This window comes from Callospermophilus lateralis, chromosome 10, assembly GCF_048772815.1.
Source record: "Callospermophilus lateralis isolate mCalLat2 chromosome 10, mCalLat2.hap1, whole genome shotgun sequence".
NCBI lineage: Eukaryota > Metazoa > Chordata > Mammalia > Rodentia > Sciuridae > Callospermophilus > Callospermophilus lateralis.
The window spans coordinates 67,970,070-67,994,875 of NC_135314.1; the positions used below are offsets into that span (position 1 = coordinate 67,970,070).

Sequence of the window (24,806 nt, forward strand, 5' to 3'; positions counted from 1 at the left end):
CAAGGCATGGTTCCAATTTCATTACAACTTTAAAGCACCTCTCTGCTTGAAGCCCGACTTCTCTCAAAGGACCTATAACACTGTAATGCACTAATTGATGTCTTAAAAAAGCCCATCAGTGTGGCAGAAATTGCATATTGCCTCCCTTAGTCTCCTTCCACTTACTCTCTGATCTGATTAGGGAGATTGAAAAGCTAGAAACTGCATTTGGATGCCTTAGTAGCATCTAAATCCTATCAATTACGGTTGTACCAACTTCTGAGAAGACATTGGATGAATCTCCCCCTTTTCCTTTACTTTTTTTTTTTTTTTTACTTTTTTTCCTTTTACTTTTTTTTTTTTCCTTTTCCTTTACTTCAGTGCTATCTTTCTCTCTCCTTCTCTTTCTTTTTTGATGCTTTGCTGCCCACATGCAGGACACAGAAATGAGTGTTGAAAGGCAATGGCCAACTTTTGCAATCCATCACTGAGAAGCTTCCTCCCCAGGAAGTGAAGAAGCTCCAGCAGTGGTATCAGCAGACTGCTGCCTTCTATTCTGCTGCTTCTCGATGGGAGTCTGAGTTCAACTGTCCAGTGGTGGGTCCCTCATTTGGGCACTTATTTCCTCCCAGAGGTTTTGTGCTTCCCTGTATTTTATTTCTTTGCACCTTACATACCTACAATGTTTTTTTTTTCCTACACTGAATCCTGATATGATTTGCTTCTATTAAACTGTAACGGCATTGAAAGTAAGAACAAGGTGTTTCTATTTTTAAATTCTTGTGGACACAGTGGAATTTCTTCAAATAAATGACTGATTCACTGAATGAGCCAATAATGACTGTAAATTATGTATCACATTAAACATGAAATTCACCCTGAGGAACAAATCCCTTTTCTAACACTCTTATTCTTTCCTGGCCAACCTGGTCTCAAGCCCTACTGTAATTCAGTCTAATGATTCTAGTTGTTACACTTTGTGCAACTATGTTTTGTATTGTTCTCTAGCTTCTTGTTCTGATGACTGCTCCTGTCTACAATATCTTCCTTCCTCTCTGCCAACACACATTCACCAGTATGGGCAAGAGAATACCTAAACATCACATTCTATAATAAATACTCCTCTGCTGATGTCAGAATTGATGGAAAGAAAGTATGTTTTTTTTGGGGGGGAATGATGGTTTGCCTCTCTCAGTTAGAAATAGTTTGGGCTGTAGGTACAGGAAAATACAATTCTAATGACTTAAATAAGGATTAATTTTAAATATTGTTTCATTACAAAAAACCTGGAACTTTGGGTTAGTAATTCAGAAAGGTCTGGGATGCCTTCATATGAGTCTTTTGACTTTTCCTTCATGGATGCAAATGACAACCAAAGATCCAGGTATTGTGCTTGTTTTCAAGATAGAAAGAAGGGAGACGGAGCCAGCCCTGTTTGTGCCTTTATCAGGAGAGCAAAGGCCTTCCTACAAGCCACTTGGTAAATGACTTTTGCTTCTATTTCATTTATAATAGCCTAGTGGCCATCCCTTACTACAAAAGTCCAGAAATATAAATTTTCAGCAAGTTTTCTTTTGTGAAGGAGAGAAAAGAGTTGGGAATGACTGTTGGATTATCTAACTGGAAGGCAACCATATTTTCAAAATCACTTAGTACTTTTGGCATTCTTTTGGAAAGCTCTATGCCTCATATTTTCCAAGTCTCCAGAGGTACTTATCACTCTGCCGCATACCTGGGTGTAATGAAAGCCTCACCATAGTGGTACATGGAGTAAATTAGAAGAGAGGAAAACACATTTCCCAGACTCAGTCTTGCATGAATGCAATAAAATGAGCAGGAAGGTCATATGTTGCTTTCAGAGATATTTTACTCTTCTCAATTGAGCATCATTGGTCTCTTTCAAACATCAACAATTTAATAGCATTCACTTTCTGTGTTTATTACAATATGCTAAGATAACTATTTAATTATAGTGCTAGGCATATGGCATACCAGTGCAGATAGTTGGTAAATTCAAACACTAAATTTTTATATTTATAAATTTTATCTCAATTTAAATATTCATTAAGAGTAATGAAATGTTGGTTCATACTTACGTCAATAAAAGGGAAAGCGTAGTTTGAAAAGTTTAAGCCATTATTTATGACTAGAATGTGTGCGTTGCAAATCTGAAATGTTTAGTTAGGAAGAACTGAAGAGTCTCTTAGTCCAAATTGACTCTCCTTAGAATCAGGATCAACCATATGATGATCAAAGGGCATTCTCATTTTAATTTTCCTTCCCTGTCATTAATGTAGTATCTTTGTCATGAAATAATGTTGAAATGAATCTTGAGGGAGGTGAGGCAAACAAGAAATCTCAAAAGCACATCTTGAAGAGGAGTGAGTGTGTCTTTTTTGATGGGAGAGTGGCTGAAGAGAGCTGAACTGGGAAGGGGAAAAGGCTTTTGGTGGATTTGTGCAGTGACTCTCTGGCCTCTTTGTCAGCATAATCTAGTGGATTCTCCTCTGTGTCTGTCAACCAGGCCAACCCGTACTGCCTAGTGCTTTGGGGCTGGCCACATGCGGTAGGAAGGCTCTGTTCAGATTATTAGAAGGAGTGCTTCAGTTATAATCACATCCTTCCCTTTGGTAGAAATTAGATATTACAACCTCTACTAATTACAGGCTGGTGGCTCTGGTGCCCTCCCAGAAGCAAATTGCTTTGAGATAGCAGCTGGAAATTGGGGTTATAAAATAAATCCAGAAGAGGCTTGTCAAGCTTTTCTTGCCCATAAAATGAAAATAAAATATCATATTTGTGAAGTTCCGTGGAAAAAAATTGGAAAGATAGCTTAAGTTGCTTAGTAAAGAGAATTTTGCTATCAAAACACCACATAGCAGCCACTGTTAAAAACAAAAATGCAATCAGGAAAATTACTTGAGATGTTTATGTTTACTTCCAGTCTTCAAATTAAAGTAGAACATCATGTTCCTTTGGGTTGCCATTCAAATTCTCTCTTCCTCTCCTGATTCCTATAAATGTAGTAGCTGATAAATTTCTCTCTTTTGAAGTAGAATGACTCCTCCAAATTTAACATTTTTTTTTCTTTTCTGAGAGCTTTCTTGCCTGTATGATGCCTGAAATCACAAACACATCTAGTTCAAGTTCCCTGTAAAATAGATGCTTCTTTCTGACTTTAAGACTATCATGTAAAATTTTTGCTGAATATTATTAAGCTATCTTAATTTCCCACTCAAATAGTTATAGACATTAAATCAGAGTTTGACCTCTTTTTAGAGGTTGGCTAGGTCAACTATTTTCCCATCCCAAATAGAAACATTCCCTTTAGCATCTTTGACAAATTCTATTTCAGCTCGGATTTTGGTGACTCAGAGTAGAGGAAAAAAAAAATGTGGATAGGTACAAGGTGGAAAGAGGCCTCTCTCCACCTCGCACCTGACCAGTTATGTCTTCTGGAACATTACTGAATGTCTAGTCCTTGAGCCAAGTCAACGCATCAAATAGTTGAATGTCAACCAACAGGTGAAGATTTAGTGACCCATGCAGATGGGAACAGCTGTTCTCATAGAGGGACAGACAAGCCTCCACATTGCTGCTAAGTCCAAATTTTGTTCTCATTGTCTTCAGCTTTTCTTTTGGGTTTATCTCTTTTTTCCTTTTCTTTCTTCCAAATGGGCAGAAGCATGATTAAACTCAAAAGGCACAGTAGGGTAAGCAGACTGCACAAGCAAAGAGAAACTGCCTGTTTATCCAACAGGAACTCACATAATTTTAGTTTTCTGAAACACAAAGCAGATTCTCTACATTCATGTGTGTGTGTGTGTGTGTGTGTGTGTGTGTGTGTAATTTCTGATCAAATTTTAATCCCACAATTTCCAACCAGAGAATGACTGAAAGGGTCAGCAAGAAGTACAATAGTCTGGGAAGGTTATAGAAATCTCAATTCCTGAGAAGGGACCTAACTCTGATGCCTTATTTTCCAAACGAAGGACCAAGAAACTAAGAACCTGGCCAGATACCTGAATCCACTGCGCAGGGTGAGCTTTGCGCCGCGGCCACAGGGGGCGCTGGTGTTTGCCCACCCGCCGATCCGCGCGTGGGCGTGGGCGTGGGCAAGGGCTTGGCGAGCAGCTGCGGTCCAGCGTCGCTGTCCCCTCGGGCTGCGCGGGTCGCGTTCGAGGACATGAGCCACAAGTATGCTGCGTTGCGACGGGCCCAGCTCCATCTGGATTTCATCCATGCCAACTCGTGAGTGCCTAACTGGGGTCGGAGAGGGGTAGGGTCTCCACGCAATGGAGAAAAGTTTTGTCCCCGTCGGAATCAAATACCTGATTGAAAAACCAAAAGAACTTGGTGTGGTTGATTTGTGGATTTCTTTATTTACGTTGTATATATGTTTCTAAAAACACTGAGCAAGTGATAAAGATATTGATATTCTTCAGTTAACACCAAGTGGTAGAAAGGCTTCACACTTATCTTTGAACGAAACTATTTAATTATTGATCAGCGGGTCGCTTAATTCTACCAATTCTGCCGGCTCCAGTCTGACCCCCACCACGATTGAAAGATTCAAGTTACCTTTCAAACGCAGTAATTTGCATTCATTGATTTCAACCTCTTTGGTCTCCTGAGCGTTTCCAGAAACCTCTCTGAAGATAGGAATCTCACTTTTCATTTGTTATTCTGGCACTTTTTCTGCTCTTTCCAGGCCCAGATGCCTTTTTGGGCTCCTCACCAGGTGTTATTTGGAATACACTGTTCATGGGAATGCTGTCCCAAGGCCCCCTAGTGGATGCCTGAAATTGGGAGTCATACTGAACCGTGATAAATTTATGAATTAGGTACAAAAAGAGACGAACAATCACTAATGATAAAATAGAACAATTTCAGCAACATCCTGTAATAAAGGGGGGCGACTCAGTGTTTCATCATGCTGTTCAGAATGGTACACAATTTAAATCATGAATTGTTTATTTCTGGAACTTTCCATGGAATATTTTTGGATGGAGATTGACCAGTAACAACTAAAACCACAGAAAGTGAAACCCTGGATAAGGGGGAACTCTGTGCTCAGATTGTAGAGGCAGGTGACGGAATATTCCATGTCATTTGTCGGGTCTAGTACTGCAAAGTATAGTGATGAGTGCTGTGTAATTCACAGTGGTATGTCAGTGTTTGGGAATCTTTTAGTAACTTGTGTTTACTAAAAGTAGCAGCTGATAGAATGGATGTATCAAAGTAGAAACCACAGAAATGGAGGAATAAAGAAGGCCAGGGAATGCCAGCCTTGTTATGTGGGACAAACTGTGCAATTTTAAGATAATAGAGTAAAACAAGCAATATTCAGTAATATTTAGTTTTTATGTCTCTTTGGAGAATGACTTCTAGCTGGTGATGGTGGAATAAATACTTAAAAGGTGGCTGGAATAGAAGAAAAATGAAGAAATAGCAGTTCTGAGTGATTTTAAGAAAAACCATAAGTCCAGTACTGGAATGACTGTGAACTTTATTTTGGGAAAGTTACTCAGTCTACATTTTGTATCATTTCTGCAGCTATTACTTTCCAGCTTCCCTCTCCCCTGAACCACTCTGTGATACCCACTCTCCAGCTTCTCTCCTCCTCCTCATTTTTTTTTTCTTTTTTTTAGATACTGGGTATTGAACACAGGGGACATAGTCCTGCCACTGAGCTATGTCCCAGCCCTTTATATATATTTTTTGAACTTTGAGACATGGTCTTGCTAAACTGCCTAGGCTAGCCTTCAACTTGTGATCCTTCTGCCTCAGCCTCCCGAGTTGCTGGAATTGCAACCATGGGCCTCTCCAGTCCCTTTTCAATTGGTGAATATTAATATTGAAAATAATACCTTTTTAAAAAGACAGCTGCATGAAGCAACAAAAAAATCAGGTACAAATTGACATCTTCTCAGCTGTTCAGATAAATGTTGGTTTGAGACTTCCATGCATAAAAGAGGAGTAACTTTAAAAATGTCTGCTTTGCTTCACTGGGCATTCAGCCCACCAAGGGTATGGTTTCTCTAAACGTGTCTTGCATTCAACCATTTTTCTTTGTCTCCACTGCCATTGACCTTAGGGGAATCCACCACCATGTCTTCTAGACCACCCTCCACACAACCTTTTTCTTTCTTTCTTTCTTTTTTTTTAATTTATTTTTTACTTGTAGTTGGACGCAATACCTTTATTTTATTTATTTATTTTTATGTGGTGCTGAGGATTGAACCTAGGGCCTTGCATGTGCTACCAGGACCTTGCATCTTCGCATCTCCTGTTCTTGCTGGAAGGTTTTCACTCTGTCCCTGCAAGAGACCAGGTTCTCATCCTTCAAAGATCAGTTTAAATGTCTTCTATCAAGAGAGGTTTCCCTGGGCACCCAGCCCTCCCCCAGCAATTACTCTGTCCCATTATTGCTGTGAAGAAAGTATTTAACCACCACCTGTGAGGTCATCATTGTGCATTTACTTGTGTGTTTTTCACATACCCCACCACCTTGATCTCTAAGATAGCAAAGACCCTACCTGTACAAATGGTTACAAGGTGGGTAGTTACAAAAACTCTTGAATGAACTAATACAAAAACTCATATGGCATTTTTGGTCATAGTTATTACAATGACTTTCACAAAGGACATGTATATATCGAATTGTTGTGTACTGAATCATTCAGGATACAAATTTTGAATTCACCAGAAGGGCTGTGGCTTAAAGTGCTGATTTTATAAAACATGTCACTTATATTCTCTTTTATAGAGTATAAGATTTTTATACCAGCTGTGTGTGTGTGTGTGTGTGTGTGTGTGTGTGTGAGAGAGAGAGAGAGAGAGAGAGAGAAGAACATCTTTTTAAACAAAAGCATTATTTAGTAATTTCTAGATTTTTTAAATAAACTTTAAAGCTGACCATACTCAAGAGACCTTTCATTAGTATTAGTATCTATGTTTAAAGTTTAAAATCCCCCCAAATGAAGACACATGCATGTACACACACACACACACACACACACACACACACAGAGAGAGAGAGAGAGAGAGAGAGAGAGAGAGAAATGTAATTTTTAAAATAAATTTTAAGTTAAGGTGTTGTCTCACGTCCTGAGGTGTCTGGAGATTTAGACATTGCAGTTGATGCTTTCTCTTATACAAATGGTAAATGGGTTTCTTGCTTTTGCAACCTGCTTGCTAAACATAAAAAGGAAAGTGCAAATATTGAATTTTGAATTTTCCCTTGATGCTATGATAAGGTTGCTAATTGAAATAGCCACATCAGAAAAGGAAAAGCAAACTTGGAACCCCTGAAAGCAACCTATTCACCCACAGATATCCCTTTAGCCTTCCAAGTGTCATGAGTAGTGCAGGCTGTTCACCATGTTCTTTCACCAAGCAACTGGTACTGAGGGGTACAGGAGCAAGGGACTACAGGTAATCCATAAGGTCATTTAAAGAGTAGGCTTTTCATAGGTGGAAAGCTTCTACAGAGATATGGAGATTGGTAGGGTGAGCAGCAGCCTCCTGCCAATTTCTTAGCCAACCAGTGGAACCCTGTGGCTTTTTAGTAGATTAAGGTCTTGATCAATATTGTTCATTATTTATTTGGTATTAAGTAATACAGTTTTAATGAAACTTCTTTAGAAATAGTACTTGAATATGTACTTGTAAAGAAAGTTTAAAACATGAAAGTTTCTTCCTGCAACAGTAAGATCCTAAATAGTCTTCATTATATTAGAAGTAAACAAGATATTTTGCAAATGATTTCTTACCTTGGCTTTATACTATAGTATGTCCTTCAGAATCTTGGCCATGCTAAGCACACTATTTCTGGAAAAAATTCAACATTGATTGTCTAGAACTGGGGAACATTTGTGTGTTGAGTGTCTTAAAGCGTTTGCCCTGATTTAACTTCCTGTTTTCCCTTTCTCTCTTCTCATCAGCACAACCCACAGTTTCCTTTTTGGAGCTCTGGCTGAATTGCTGGACAATGCCAGGTAGGTTTACCTGTGAACAAAGGCTGTTGTTGGAATTCCATGACATAAATCTAGTCCAGTTATTTTTGAAGATAAAGATATACTGTCATTTTCCCCCATTTAGAATGTTTTGCTCGATTTCTGTTTTAGTCAGCTTTTTTTTTTTTTTTTTTTTTTTTTCTGCTGCTGTGACTGAGGAACCCCACCAGAACAATAGTAGAGGAGTAAAGGTTTATTTAGAGGCTCGCAATCTCAGAGGTCAATCCATAGCAGCAGGCTCCACTACTCATAGATCAAGGTGAGGAAGGATATCATGGCAGAAGACTGTGTCAGAGGGAACCAGCTCACATGACGATCAGAAAGCACAGAGACTCCACTCTCCAAATACAAAATGTATACCCCCTAGCCATGCCTCCAATGAACCGCTTCCTCCAACCACACTCCACCTGCCTTCAGTTACCACTCAGTTAATCCCTATCAAGGGATGAATTCACTGATTGGGTTAAGACTCTCACAACCCAATCATTTCTCCTCTGAACCTTCTTGCATTGTCTCACACGTGAACTTTTCGGGGACAATTCACATAAACAAGCATAACAATTTCCAGCATAATCAAAATACTATGGGAAAAAGAACAGATGAAAGAAGGAATTAGTCACCTTTGTTTAATTTGCCTTTATGATTAAACTTGAAATGAAGGCAAACTGGACTTCTGCGTTAGTGTTGATAGCCATGTAATAGCAGACATTTGGATGTTTCTTCAGTTACAGATCAGTGTACACTTTGTCTTGAGAAATGACATTTGGGTTTGAGCCTTTATTGAAGTCTGCCTTGAGGTGAATTGTGTGATTAGTCAGAAAACGGCTAACTGTTCTCCTCCACCTATGTGAGTGACATGCGCAGTGTTCACTCATTCATCCTATGACATCACCCTGAGGGGGGAATCATTACCCTGGTTTTACATATGTGGAAATCTGTGCATAGAGAAGTTAGATGATTTATTCAAAGTTCTATAATTACTCTTTGGCAGAGATAGAGTTCAGATTTGTACCATTTGGCTACAGAACCCCGGTATCCTATTTCACTGTCTCTGACAAAGGAATGGAGGTTTAAAGAACCTCTTTAATAATTTTAGTTCCACTCAATAATAGATGTGTGGAGAATTGGGAGGGACTCAGTTTTCTAGCTAAACTGAATACGGCTTTTGATGGTTTTTATACTTGTACTTCACTGTTGCACAGATTTTTTTTGTCCCTTCTCTGCAGAAAGCAAAGTCTATCTAGAAAATAGTGTGCCGTTGTTAGATCAGAGATCCCAGTAGGGGGACTTAAATTTCCTGCCACTGGTTTATAGCATATGTTAGCTTTTCGTGTTTATCTTCCATTTTTGGCCTTCAAAAGAATGACCTTTCTGACAGGTGTGGTCAGTTAACCAGCCGTCCACGAATTTCTACCCAGCACTGTGCCCATGGCTAGGTAAAAAATTACTAGTTCCTCCTTTTATGAAACACCCTGTAGGGATAATGCAATCACAAAAAGGGAGGGAAAAAGGAGAAAAAGCATAAAGTTGATTGGTCAGGGAATCATGAACCCAAGCAAATTAGAAGGAACTCACAGGGAAAGGGCCTGGTCAGATGAACACTCATGGTTAGTTTCTTTGTGGGAGATAAGAGTGGCTGCTGTTGTTTCTGAAGCAAGGCTTTCCTACCTTTCCCAAGTGCTCCTTTTCAGCAACTTGTTCTCAAAGAGCATATTTGTCCATAGCGCCATCTGTCTTTTCTCCTCTGAAGTTGTTTCGTTCATTCATTCATTCTACAAGGCACAGGAAATCTGCATGTAGCAGACGTAGAACAATGGGAACCATTGGGGTGATTGGGTGACTGGGGAAGAAAGATTAACTTTGGACTTGAAGGAAGGAGAGAAATGTGATCAAGAAAGCAATTCTTAGAGCAGCATTTGTAAACTGGCAGCCCCTTGACCAGGTCTAGCTTGTCTCATGTTTGTTTGTCTCATAGTGGAAGTTTACACAGTGTTCAGAAACAAAAGGAAGAGAAAAGGTAATTGTAAGGTTTAAGACACAAGAGGCACCACGTACAAAATCGGGTCCCCTATTTCTCCTGAAAGATGAGAAGGAGAAGCATCCTTGAGAGTACACTCCTCTGGGATCAGAGCTGGAGGAGGAGCTGGGGCTTTGGTGGGACCAGCCTATGCCTTCAGGTATGTCTCATGACCAGTGTTACCCCAACAGCTTGAACCTCTCAGTTCTTCTGTCTTCCATGGATGCCTCAGTTCTCTGCCACTGCTTAGGTGCTAGTATTTGACAGCAAATGAAATTATTTTGCAGACTTATTCAAGATGCTCAGTTGGTCTTATGTGTTATTTCAAGAATTTTCAAATATTATTGTATTCAAAATTTTGGTGATACCCTGTAGTTGTGAAAATTATAACTGAAAAGATATTAAAAATATTGCAGAGAGAGGAGAAAAAAATGTGATGGTATAGGAATGGATGATTAGGGTCCTCCTCTTAATACCTTAGCTATTCAAAAAGCAAGTATCTAGGGCTGAAACACAAAGGTCATTAAAAAGTGTCTTAATATGATAAAAAGGTGAGTCCTTATGTTATGCCTCAACTGTAAAAAGAAACTATTTCTTTATAAACTTTCTTTTGGGTATATTGGCATTTACTGAGCACATACTATACAATGTGGTACTTTGTACAAAGCATAATTGCGTAATAGAGATATTGATACATACATGTCATGGGATTGTGGTAAGGATTAGAAGAGAACTTTCAAAAAGACTTCATTTAGTGTTTAGTTGAGACATGAAATGCTCTAGAAATGGCAGTGGTAGCTCTAGAAATGGCAGTGGTAGCTCTAGAACTTCTGTGTAAGGAGGACTTAGAAGCATCAATTGACTAGAGGAATGAATTATAAAGAACTAACTTCTAGGGTCATAGGGCAAATACAGTGTTACTACTCAAATTTGTTTGGGATAGTTTTAGCTTGGGACTAAAGGAAATTTTGGGAAAAACTCAAGTTTCCCCATCAGAGTTGCACTCGTTATCTTACCGAGCTTCCCTTTCTAAAAGGATCTATCATCCTTCCCTTCCATACTTTCTTCCTCATTAGCTATACCTCCTTTTTCTCGTACCTATGAAACATATCATGAAAATCATTCTATGACTTCTGGATCATTCTTTGGCCAGTTTTTTTTTAAATACAAAATTCATGTTCATTCTAATGAGCTTTTTGTGTAACTACCACTAGATTCCATCTCTTTTTTAAAATTTCTGAGTTTTAGCTTTTGTAATATTCTCAAATCATCAGTGATGATAGTTGTTAGTATATAAATGCACAGTGAAACATTATAGTAATTGATTTTGAAGCAATTTAAGTGGCTTTTTGTATTGTTTGATATCTGACAGTAGGTTATACCTCACATAAGCAAGTTAGATTAATGTAATTTTTTAAACATAATTTCAATTGAAGCTGTGATATTTTTATATTGTTTTCAGAGATTCAGGGGCTGCAAGACTTGATGTGTTTTCAGGTGAGTAGACTTCCTTTCTTCTTTTTCCTTCTTTTTCTAAGGGAAATGCTTGTAGCTATTTTGCATGTATTTTATTTCATGGAATCGAGTCACATTCTATAGATTTTAATGTAATCTAAGTGCTTTGTGAACGCAGGAAACCTGTGGGGAGCCAGGTTGGGAAAAGTACACCCTAAGAGTCAAATTGTTCTTTTATTAGAAGACCCATTTACAAAATTAGGCCTTCCAGAGTTTTGTGAAAGAACCAGAGTGGTTTGGAGCTGTAGATTTGTTTGCTGTGAGAAACAGTTTTCTTTTAAAAAGCAGATTAACTTAATGGTTATTCATAATTAAGCAAACATTATTTTCAACTTATCATAGTTTTAAAATGCACAAGTGAATGTGCAGTATGAATATTTTAGTGCTGCAAAATTCAAACCAAATGTTTTCTTCATTGACTTCATTTTGTAGTTCCAAGTTTTTATTGCACTTATTAGTTAATCTCATTTAATATGATGCCAGTGACAGTAGGTTCTGCGATCCTGCACTGTATGTACTCAGTGCCACCCAGAAAATTGCCCCTAATGCTAACACCGCTTCTCTACCCTGATTCTGTCAGCTGCTCTGTTATATTGGTAATTGATCACAAGTGAGAGGATATTGTCCATGATGTTTTAATCCATGTCGGCACTGAAAAAGCAACTCAGTTCTGTTTGCTTTTCTGTGCATTTAGGATTCTGAGCCAGATGAGTGCCATGGTTCATGAAGGAGATAGATGTGGATGTCTTGAGGTGTCTGAGGAAACAATAATTGACATTCTTTTCCTTATACTCTCCAAGTCCTGAAAAGTTTGAGAAATAAATGCAAGAATCATCCTCTATCGATGATAGATGTTAGGTTGGAGTGTCTGGCTTTCATGACAGAGTGAAGGTCCCAGGATGGGGCTGCTCACAGCTGTGGAATCAGCTTCCACCCCAGACTGGTCCACTCTGGGATGAAGGGAGCAGACTTCAGGCTGTCTGTAGGCAGCCCTCTCCCAAGAGGAAAAGGGGTTTGAATTGAGCCTCACCAGGGGTTCTTCCCTCAGGAACCAATAAAAGGAGGGAGCCTATATTGACAGGGGGAAAATGAGTCAAAGAAAGAGTGGGGCTCCTTCATGGAGGAAAACTAGCCTTTCCAATCGTATTCAGTTACAGATGCTCTTTGACTTCCAGTGGAAACCCACTGTAAGTTGGAAATACCATGAGTTAAAAATGCATTTAATTCATCCAAGCTACCGAACACCAAAGCTTAGTCACGCAGGATTCTGTAGAGTATTGATTTGTTTTAATCCTGAAATTGTGTGGCTGACTAGAGACTGTGGCTTCCTGCTGCTACCCAGTATTGGGAGATAGTATTCCAGGATCATTGCTAGCCCAGGAAAAGATTAAAATTTAAAGTTTAAAGTATGATTTCTACTTTGTTTGTATCATAGAGTCAAAAAAGTTTTAAGTTAGAAACCATCATAAGTTAGGGAACTTCTGTGTATAGCGTAATATAAATATCTCCGATCTGGGAAAGAATCAGAGTATGGTGGAAACAGAAAGAAGACATTAAGTTCATATTAGGGATCTAGAGCTTGAAATATGGAGGTGATTTTTCTCAAATAATCTAGAAAAATATTCTTTTTTTAATTAATTTTTATTGCTGGTTGTTCAAAACATTACATAGTTCTTGATATATCATATTTCACACTTTGATTCAAGTGGGATATGAACTCCCATTTTTACCCCATATACAGATTGCAGAATCACATCAGTTGCACAACCATTGATTTACATACTGCCATTCTGGTGTCTGTTGTATTCTGCTGCCTTTCCTATCCTCTACTATCCCCCCTCCCCCCTCTCCTCCCCTCTTCTCTCTCTACCCCCTCTACTGTAATTCATTTCTCCCCCTTATAATTTTCCCTCTTTCCCCCTCACTTCCTCTTGTATGTAATTTTGTGTACCCCTGAGGGTCTCCGTCCATTTACATGCAATTTCCCTTCTCTCTCCCTTTCCCTCCCACCTCTCATCCCTGTTTAATGTTAATCTTCTTCTCATGCTCTTCGTCCCTACTCTGTTCTTAGTTACTCTCCTTATATCAAAGAAGACATTTGGCATTTGTTTTTAAGGGATTGGCTAGCTTCACTTAGCATAATCTGCTCTAATGCCATCCATTTCCCTCCAAATTCTATGATTTTGTCATTTTTTAATGCAGAGTAATACTCCATTGTGTATAAATGCCACATTTTTTTAATCCATTCGTCTATTGAAGGGCATCTAGGTTGGTTCCACAGTCTTGCTATTGTGAACTGTGCTGCTATGAACATGAATGTAGCAGTGTCCCTATAGTGTGCTCTTTTTAGGTCTTTAGGGAATAGACCGAGTAGGGGAATAGCTGGATCAAATGGTGGTTCCATTCCGAGCTTTCCAAGAAATCTCCATACTGCTTTCCAAATTGGCTGCACCAATTTGCAGTCCCACCAGCAATGTACAAGAGTACCCTTTTCCCCACATCCTCGCCAGCACTTGTTGTTGTTTGACTTCCTAATGGCTGCCAATCTTACTGGAGTGAGATGGTATCTTAGGGTGGTTTTGATTTGCATTTCTCTGACTGCTAGAGATGGTGAGCATTTTAGAAAAATATTATTGTCTGAAGAATTATTTTGAGAAAAAGAATGGAGGTAGAGTAGTTGAGGGATTTATTCATTTATTCAATGACAATTTATTGAGTGTCTGTTATTGTAGGTGCTGGGGATGAGTATTGAGCAAAATGTTCTGTGCTCTCATGGAACAGGCATTCTATTGGGGGAGAGATGGACAATAAAGAAATGAACAAATAAATCATATTCCAGCAATAAGAAGTATTAAAAGGGAAATAACAAGAGCAGATTTGGACAATAGAGAGTGATGGGAAGATTCTACAATTTTACACAGGGGGCGGTTCCCTTAATAGGTGAAATACCATTGAAGACCTGCATGATGTGGGAGTGAGGCATGGAGATAAGTGGAGAAAAAGCATTCAGGAAAGAGTGACTAGGCTTCTTGGCTAGAGCTAAAGGTTAGAGGCAATTGGATGAGTGTCTTGAATATTCTGCACAGTGTCATTACCCTAAGTAGACATGTCCTCTTTTTCTCTTTTTAAAGAAAGATAATCCAGTAATAGCATAGAAAGTATTCTGAGGAACTATGAAAGCAGGGATCACAGGGAGTGTGGCTATGAAAATTAAGCAAGATTTCATGAAAATTTGAATTAGGGCAAGGGTCCTGGAAATTTGAGAATGGAGACACATGTAAGCGACACTTCATTCAGAGCATGTGCAGTATTGGCAAGGGCCGAGAAGACATCCAGAATCACAAAGTACTACAAATTTCATTAGAATGCACATGCTACACTCTGGGTGTGTGACAGGACTCCAGGAGGGGGTGGGAGTGCTGATTTCACTGCACTTTCCTGAGTGCTCAATGTTATCATATGCAAACAAAATAGGATCTAGGCTGATTAAAAATGGAGGTGGTACTCATTCTTTCTTTAGGTTATACGTATTTTGTGAAAAACTGAATTTATCATTTTCAGTTTTAAATTACCTATTCATATTGTAACATTTTTTATTGCAGCAACCCATCATTCATTCATATCACTTTCAACCTAGTAAAATTGATTTTTTTAAAGCGAGGGCCAGTGCTTAATACTCATAAATAGAATTGTTCTGGGCATGCATAGTTAATCTAAGATTGGACTAATTTTCAAATGATTTACCGAGGCCTTGAATTACTCCCCAGTTGGTTTCCTTCAAGTAATTTGAGGTCTATAAAATTCAAACTAAATATGTTTCACTGTGGTGTTTAAATGCCTCTGTACATCAATTCTAGTAAAGATGGATATGTGTTGAATAGATTTTTTTCAGTGCTCACCAAGTGCCAGGCACTGAGCTAAGTACTGAATATACACAGTGCTCACTTTTAAGGAGTCGACATCCCAGTACGGGGGTCCATGGAAAATGTATTATATATCTACATGGGTGGAGGATGCATAGATTTTGTCTATCTTTGGGGTAACTGTGATCCTCGAAACTAGAGGAACCATTGATCTGGAAGAGAAGTAAACACCTGAGTCGGTATTTTAACTTTCTATGAAAGTGGGAAAACACAAGTTAGGAAGAGAACATCCATTCTGGGCACACAATGACATTGCAAGGTTAAGAAACCTTTCTAGGGGCTGGGGATATAGCTCAGTTGGCAGAGTGCTTGCCTGGCGTGTGCAAAGCCCTGGGTTCTATCCTGAGCACCACACACGCGCGCACAAAAGAAATCTTCCTAGGAGAAGTCTTCTATGAACCAGTGCACAGGGACAGTAGGCATGCACCTGTGAAGAAGGCGTGGGAAGGATGGGGGCAGTGCCTGTGACGCCTTGACTCTTAGGAGAACTGTGAAAATCTGCGACGTTCAGGATTAGTTCAAGGGAAGTGTTTGTGTGCAACAGGAGGGTGGCAGCATTGGCTGGTCAGGAATGACAGGAGATGGGCCTGGAGAGGTGAGAGGGCCAGATCATAAGGGGCAAGCATTTGCTAAGTGGTTTGTGTTTTATCCTGAGAGCAACAGGAAGCCATAGAAGGGGTTGGCAGGAGAGTGGCAAAATGCACAGATGACTGCAAACAGGCTGCACCCTTTGATTTAGGGATAGAAGTTAGGAAACAGTTTTCATAATCCAGAAAAAAAAAAAAATGATGTCTTCCTAAATCAAAGCAGGGTACTGGGAATAGAGAAAGTGGTCAAATCAGAGAGGTGGGTCTACTGGGAAATAGGTCCTTGGAACCACTGCCCTTGGGAGGGACTAATGCTGGGCTCATAGAGTAAGTGAATTCTCACATAAGTGGGTTGTTATAAAAGACTGAGGGGCTTGGGTTGTAGCTCAGTGGTAGAGTGCTTGCCTAGCACGTGTGAGGCACTGGGTTTGATCCTCAGCACCACATAAAAATAAATAAATAAAATAAAGGTATTGTGTTCATCTGCAGCATATATATATATATATATATTTCTTTTAAAATAAATAAATAAATAAAACTGAGTCTGACCCCTAGGTCTCTGGCTTCCTGTTTTTCCATGTGATCACTCTAGCATGTGCTCCCACATGCCTTTTGCCAATGTGACACCATTTACCATGAACCCATCACCAGAGCTGAAGTCCATGGAGGTCTCAAACCTCCAGAATTGTGAGATAAACTTCTTTTCCTCACAAATTATCCAGCCTCAAGTATTTTGCGATAGCAACAGAAAATGGGCTAACACACTTAGATATGTCTTTTAGGTATTTATTCATAGGCCATTTTAAACATTATTTAATTTTTAAACGTGAGTGAATGAATTCTAGTTAACGTTTGAACAGAAAGATTTGCTTAAATGTATTAGAAAGTACTCCATGGAGACAAAGCAGATTATGGATTTCCTGGGCGTGAGACAAGAGTGAGGGGCCATGAAAGCAGAAGAACGGAGGGAGTACTGAGGGCGAGGAGGAAACATTTGGGGTGATGACTATGTTCACTGCCTTGATTGTGATGATGGGTTACTGATTTGTCAAAATTTATCAAATTATGTACTTTAAACATACGCAGTTTATTGGCAAAAATTATTTCTTAATAACAGTTATCAAAAAAAGAATGTTCTTGAACTCATATATCCAGCTGTTTGAAATTATCTTCAGATTCAAGTTTACAAACTGTGCACTGAAATTATTCTCATTAGTTTTAGTTCCATCTTTAACATTTTTAAAGCCAGAGATTATATTATGTAATTTAATGGTGTCTTTTAATTATCAAAACTGATTTCAGATAACTTAGCCATTTTCAAAAACCCAAATGCATTTTCAAGAGGCAAATATTTGCTGCCACAAAGAAACACTCACAAAAGACTCTTGTGGGAATTAACTACTTAGAAGGGAGCCTGATGAATTTAATAAGAATGTCCTAGATTTATTTTAGAATCAGTGCTTTGGTGGAAGGGCATAAAGGTCGATCAGTTTGACAGAGGGATCCTAGGGTCACATTGCCATCTCCCTTTTTCCTTCCCCTCGGGAAGAAATACCTGAAGTTGAAGGGATTGGTCCAATTCCAGAGCAGGGCATGTCCTGCTGCACACATAATTCATTGACATGTAGATATTTTATGTTAATGTAAAGCCTTTGTTGCATGGTGTTCTTCCCCTGCAGTTTCTTATGAAGCTGTAGCCAGGACTCCATTCTGAGCTTCATCATTGTGCCATAACTCTGTCATTCTGTGGCTGCAATTGAGAAGGACGAATAATTATGTGAGCAGCATGACTTTCTGACGAACAAATTAAGCCCAATATTTATTAGTAATAACTGCTTTCTCTTACAGTGGATAATGAAAAACTGCAGGGTGGATTCATGTTATGCTTCCTGGATGATGGATGTGGCATGAGCCCTGGTAAGTTAATTATCTAGATACCTAACTGGCTGTTAAAGGGAACAGCCTGAAAACCCATAAAATAAATAAAAATAAATTGAGCTCTCTATTGAAAAACAGGTATGAAGTTATTAGGGAAAATAAAGCCCAGACTTATTGTCAAAGTTTTCAGGTTTAAATATTCCAGCTGGCAGAGTAAATTCATTACAATCATTGAAATCAAGATAAAAAAGTGAAAGTAAATAAATTTTGTCAGAAAAATGAAAGACAAATGGTACTGATTGCAAGACAAAGCATCTTACCTCTAGTATCTGAATGGGCTTTAAGATTGTTTTAGTCCATTCTTTTAGCTATTGTTTGCAAGAGCCCCAAGGCAGTTTCCAGTGCCTTTAGGCTATTTTAAATTTTCCCTGTAACCCTGAAGAAAAGGTCACTTCTCCTTGTCTTTAGTAGTTTGCATGGATTTTTTTTTTCCTCTGAATGTTCAAAGGTTTAGTTGTTTCAGATAAATTTTCTCATCATAACAAAGACATCTACAATATATTGCATGACTTATCCTTAGATATTTAAAGCTACCACAAAGCCAGCACATAGTAGGTGTGTTCAAATGCTGAGTTGTTGAAAAGTTATTTCCTCTAATAAAAGCTTTGCATAGTTTTAGTATTCATATTCCTGAATTCTTATAATACTTTGTGTATCACAAGCTACAGTCTTGGCTACTATGCTTAAAAAATGCTGAGAGAGTTGAGATATATTATGGAAATGTCCTGGTCAACTGCACATCTGAGGAAAGGGTGATAATCAATGCTGATATAAGCTGAGAATACAAAGTAGAGCAATTACCTTCTTCCAAATCTGAAGTCTCCCCTTGGTCTGAATAGTCAAAGAATATTTATTAGCAAGCTTAGAAAATGCTCAACTATCCCACCCAGTTCTTGTTCTGATTTTGTTGGAATAATTTTGATTATCTCAGTTTATTTTGATTAAAGTATTATTGATTCCCCAGTGTTTAAATATGAGAAGGTAAAGAGGCTGTAAGAAAACCATGCTGAAAATGTCTTATTTTTCACTACCAGCCTGAATGCTAAGTGTGTTTTCCTGAATTCTTAAAATAAATGACAGAATATATGTGATATGGTCTAAGGGAATGCCTTACAAAAAGAAGCAGTTTTAAAATATGGGTCATGAAGAAATCATTAAAGCACAAACAAATTTTCAGACCTTCAGAAGGAACTCATACCTCAGTAGACATACAGATGGTCCCTGTCTTAGGGCCATTTTTTGACTTTACCATGGTACTGCAGGGATATGCATTCAGTAGGAACTGTAGTTTGAATTTGGGTCTTTTCTTAGATTAGCAGAGTACAACTGTTAGGTTGTACTAGAGTACTCTTTTGTGATGCTGGTCTATGGTAGGTAGCCTGAGCCCCAAGTCAGCCTCATGATCGTAAGGAGAAAGTAGCACAGTTCAACATGTACTGTGTAGCTGAGGTATTGATAGTGTTAGGAGTATTAAATGAATTTTCTTTTTTTCTATACTTTCAATTTATTATGGATTTAGCAGGGATGGATTTAACCTTATTGGAAATTGAGGAGCATCTGCATGTAGTGGGACAAGCAGAGTATTGTTGAGAAAGCACTTCTTAATGAATATTGGAAATCAAGTATTAAGTTTGAAGGAAGAGTTTATCTTAGGTGACTGAATATAGAACTTCTCAGTTGTTCAAACAGAGCTTGACCCATAGAAGATGACTACAGAAATTTTCAAATTTTGGTTTCTTATTTTCCTCCTGTGTTTACCATCATGCTCTGTTCCCTATACATCAACCTTTCTTTTTTTTTTTCTTCTTTTTTTAAATACCTTTTTATTTATTTATTTTTATGTGGTGCTGAGAATTGATCCCAGGGCCTTGTACATGCTAGGCGAGTGCTCTACCGCTGAGCCACAACCTCAGCCCTCAACCTTTCTTTAAATATTATATATTTATCCTGTTGAATCAGTGATTTTTCCATTGCATAGAATAAAATTCAGTAACACTCCCCAGATTAGCTTCTGAGATCTTGCTTATTTGGCTCTGCCCACCTTCCTGGCCTTTTCTAGTTCTGCTCATTTCCAAGCTCTGATTACACTCCAGCCATTCCTGGTTGGACCCTCGTCATTTGAATCTCTCCCCAGATGTTAACCTTCTGAAAGTGGCCTTACCCGTGAAGACCATACCCCTGTTAAATGAAAACACATTTTCCTGGTTTTGTTACCTTCACTTAATCCTCTCAAAAATTTTCTTATTTTCTATGTATTTCCATTTCTTTCTCCTACAATGACACAATGCAAATCATAATATCTTCCTTGTAGATTTATTATAAATATTAAGTAGGAACAATGAATGTCAATCAATCAATAACAAACAATCAATAACAGTGGCTAACATTGTCATCATGGATCCCTTCCTCATAAGGCTCATCCCTGTATGAGAACATAGGATCAAACGTCCAGCACACACCACCTACCAATTGCCCCTGAACTGTAAACATGTCTGTACCTGACACAGGGTCCTCAAGACAATTCTAAAAATGTGTCCAGGTAGGCTAACAAGAATATTCTTTGTTCTAGAGATCAGAGTATTCTGAAATCCAGAAGATTCCTCTCTAGAACTTAGGAACTTCTGGGAGAGATCAGGAGAATGACTCTGAAGATCTGAGATGGTTAGCCATTTTCCCCTACCTAGGTGGTGTCGAAGCTGAAGCCATCCTGTCCCTAGTCTCACCTGGGCCTGGATAAGGGCCAAATTTATGATGAAATTATTAGTAGTACAAATAATTATAACACTTATAATCTCTTAACGCTTATCAAGTGCCAAGTTGTGTGCCCTGAGTTTCACAGATAGTCTTCTTATTTAATGTGTTTTCTTCATCTTCATCAATAACTGTGATAGAAGTGCTAGCAGTTCTATCGCTTTTTAAAAAATATTTTTTAGCTATTGATGGACCTTTATTTTATTTATTTATATGTGGTGCCAAGAATCGAACCCAGTATCTCACACATGCTAGGCAAGCATTCTACCACTGAGCCACAACCCCAGCCCCAGCAGTTCTTTTTTAAAAACAAGGAAATCAAGGCTCAGAGTTTTAAACTCTACCCCTACCTGGTGAGGTCACAGGGTATGGTCTGTCTGACCTCCTTCATTACAACTGCTTTAAGATCCTGAAGTACACGATTTGCAGTAGATATATCAATTTAAAAGAGGCTTATATAAAATTAACATAAATTAATCCCAGAAACCCAAACCAAACTTTTTCCATTCCAGTATATTGTTATTGTAATTCTGATATTTTCATAGCACTATAACATCCATGGAAATTCTTCAGTCACTATAGATATTTGAGGATAAATGTTCAAGATTATTTTCACATTTTTATTATTATGACTAATAAGACAATGAACAATCTCATATAGCTATCCATCTCTTTACCTGTGTGAGAATTTTCATGGGATTCATATCTAGAAATAGATATGCTTTGTCAAATTAAACATGGGCTTTGAAAACTGAAAAAAAAAAAAAAGATTCTTCTCAGAGATTATGGGTCCTGACATGAATCTTCACCTTTGGGCTGCCCAAGAGTTGTGGACTTATCCCAAAGTCCTGTGGTGCGTGTGGGGTCCTGACAACTGGGCCTCAGGCTAGTGTCAAAGTCTCTTCCTAAGCACCTTAAAAGATAGTCTTTTGTCAATTACAGAGGAAGCTTCAGACATCATTTACTTTGGCACATCCAAGAAACGGTTATCAACCTTGAAGTTCATTGGACAATATGGCAATGGTCTTAAAAGGTGAGAATTTTCCCCCTTAGGGCATGTGTTATTCATACTGGAAATACAGAATGTTGCAAACCTGTAGAGCTTTTAAAAAAGAGCATAAGTCCTGGGAGGGAGTCTTGTTTTGGAATCTCCAACCCATAACTGACTAGGATCTTTAAAGCATTTAAAAAACTAATTCTCACATATATTAAGATGAATCTTCTTGCAGGCACTTCCTGAAGCAGCAACTTTGGAGTTTCATGTTCTGTTATTTCTCAACATTCATTTTAGCCAATATGTTGTGTGTCAGCTTTTTCTTAGTTTGCTTCAGTGAGAGGTGAGGACATAGTGCTTACCTGAGTGGTTCCTGCTTCTGGGTTGATCTTTGAACTTTGGATGGAACATTACCCCAGTATCCATGTCTCAAACATGAGTTGGGGCTGCATCCATTCAAATTCTTTGTCTCTGCTTTGAGAAATAATACTTGTGCTTTCTTGGTGATGGGTCAGTAAGACCAGTTGCTAAAAAGAACAAACCCATGCCCACTTATTTCTTCTTTGTTTAGTGTTTGAAATATAAATCATTATGTTATTTATCTTTGATACAGTGGGTCCATGAGAATTGGAAAAGACTTTATTCTTTTTACAAAGAAGGAAGAAACGATGACCTGTGTGTTTTTCTCTCAGACATTTTGTGAAGGAGAAGGTCTTAGTGAGGTAAGATTTGAAGATTCCCTTCCATTCCCATGGCAATAATGCTGTTTTCATTTATCCTCTCAGGAGGTGAAGTCTATTATGACTGAAGGTGCCTGTGCACTCTTGGGGGGTCACTGGAAGCCATTGCTGAGATTCCAGGACACAGTCTCACACATGCTAGGCAAATGCTCTACTTCTGAGCAGCATCTCTAACCCCTGGAAGTCTTTCTTAAGAACTTGATTTTCATTCTCCTTATGTCCAGATCTCCCAAAATAGAGGTTTCTTTGCATATAAGGAGCTTCTAGAAGAAGCCTGCAAAATCTTTCTACTGCTTGTGGCATAAATGTATTATTGCTTTTAAAATAAATAAAATATTAGGGGCAAAGACTTAGAAAACAAAATGTAAAAAAAATTGAATGCAAAATAGACTTAAAACCATAATTCTTGTGACCATACTTTTAACTCATAACCATACTTTAAACCCAGCATTTGCTGACCTAGAAACATTTTATTAATGTCAGTTATGATTCAGTACAACAAATGGGTGCTGGGGAGCAGCCGTGTGCTCAGCACTGGACAGACTGTGATGGGCAGAAAACCAGCTAAAGACCAAGTGACCATCAAAAAGCTTTCAGTCTTGTTGGGAACTAAGGTAGACACGTGATTGGACAAATGACAAATGAGGCTATATAAAAACAACATTGTTGAATAAGTGCATGTGAGTGTTGTTATGGGAATTGTCCAAAACTGTAATAAAGAGGGAGGATGAGAGAGCTTTGAGTGGTCAGTGAGTGTTCTATGGAGAGAGCATGGCTTGAAGTTGGCAGGCTGGTGTATGGAAAAAAATGGTTCACAGCCAGTCTTGGGCTTGTGGATGCACTGGAAAGCCAGGTGGAGGTGTGAGCCTGTCTTAGGGTGGGGTGGGGCTTGACAACACGGGTGAGGGGCAGCTGTAAGGGGTGGCTGAAGGGAGCCTGACAGCAGGAAAAGAGGTGCTGTCAGTGGTTATGTTGAACCTTGTACCTGTGAAGAGCCTGGAGTTTGGGCTAAAGCTGAGGTCATAGCTCCCCAAATGGGGCATTTCCCTTTTTTTATTTGTTTATTTATTCTTCATTTTTTAATTGATTTTATTATTTTTTAAAAATACATGACAACAGTGGAATGCATTACAATCCTTATTACACATATAGAGCACAGTTTTTCATAAAAAAAACTCTTAAAAACACTCACCACTTTCGCATCCACAGAAGCAACTTCTTCCAACCGTATTAAATGATTTCGTTGAGATTTACCTGCGTGTCTCTAAGGAGCATGCTTGCACTTGATTTTATTTAGGTGTTCTCCACTAACCTCCTACTATGGAAGGGGATTTAAACCTATCTACCTTCTCTTCTGTGCTCCTGTCACCCCTGGACTTCCAGTCCTCCACCTCACTAGCGCCCTCCTAACGTTGGTTATGCCAGTGCTCAGTGTGTCCATTTTAGACTGCGTATACACTATTCACAGGAGCTCATGTCATAAACTGTTTTGTTTTTCCTCATGTGCACAACTTTTTATTTCTCCAGAATGACTGACTGCTTTCTTTTCTGGGCACTCACCACTGTCGCTGAAAACTGCCCTGCTTCTCTGTCCCACGGCATGGTTAACCCCGTCTAGCTCGCTCTCCTCAGCTCCAGCTTCCTGATGCACTCTGTTCAGAGCCCTGTCGTGCTGCAGCTCCCACTCCCGCTCTCCATGGCAGGAGTCAGCAGGCATCCTAGGATCTCCATTGCAGTGGTCTGGGTGTCAGATCTCTTCTCCGTCAGATCCCAGATCCTAAATCTCATGTCTTCTTTCGCAACTTGTGTAACATAGTCTGTCATTTTATCTTGGGATGGGAAACAAGATCTTCTTAGACCACCATACATTAGAATGCTGTCATTCTTCCCCAACACTCAGCTATAGTTTGGGTTGTTATCATCTTTGAGCTGAAATTCATTTTTCTTCAAGATTTTATCTTTGTACCTTTTCATTTAGTAACAGTGATTGAACCCTGGGGCGCTTAACCACTGAGCCACATAGCCAGCTCATTTTTATTTTTTATTTTGAGACAGACTCTCACTGAGTTGCTTACGGCCTCACTAAGTTACTGGCTTTGAACTCATGATCCTCTTGCATCAGCCTCTTGAGACACTGGATTACAGGCGTGTACCACTGTTCCTTCAAAATTTACTGAGAAAACTGAAGCCATTTAATTTTATTCCTTAATCTCTACTTTTTGAAGGTCAAAAGCAACTTTGTCCCCAATGTTCTAAATTCAGAATTTTATCTGTCTGATCTATTTATATCCATTGTCCTGGGCACATACAGAATCTTTTCAACCTGGAAATCATATCCTTGCAA

At 38.8% G+C, this 24,806-nt stretch overlaps 1 protein-coding gene across 1 annotated transcript in view; it reads left to right on the top strand.

Moving 5' to 3' along the window:
• Window positions 1-4,165: 4,165 nt before the first annotated feature.
• Window positions 4,166-24,806, top strand: part of Morc1 (MORC family CW-type zinc finger 1) — a 153,862-nt gene continuing 133,221 nt past the window's right edge. The window contains exons 1-6 of the mRNA XM_077110339.1: window positions 4,166-4,230; window positions 7,926-7,979; window positions 11,477-11,511; window positions 17,888-17,956; window positions 21,671-21,761; window positions 22,336-22,444. Of these exons, the coding sequence (XP_076966454.1) occupies window positions 4,166-4,230; window positions 7,926-7,979; window positions 11,477-11,511; window positions 17,888-17,956; window positions 21,671-21,761; window positions 22,336-22,444 (423 nt within the window). The remainder of the gene's footprint in view (window positions 4,231-7,925; window positions 7,980-11,476; window positions 11,512-17,887; window positions 17,957-21,670; window positions 21,762-22,335; window positions 22,445-24,806) is intronic.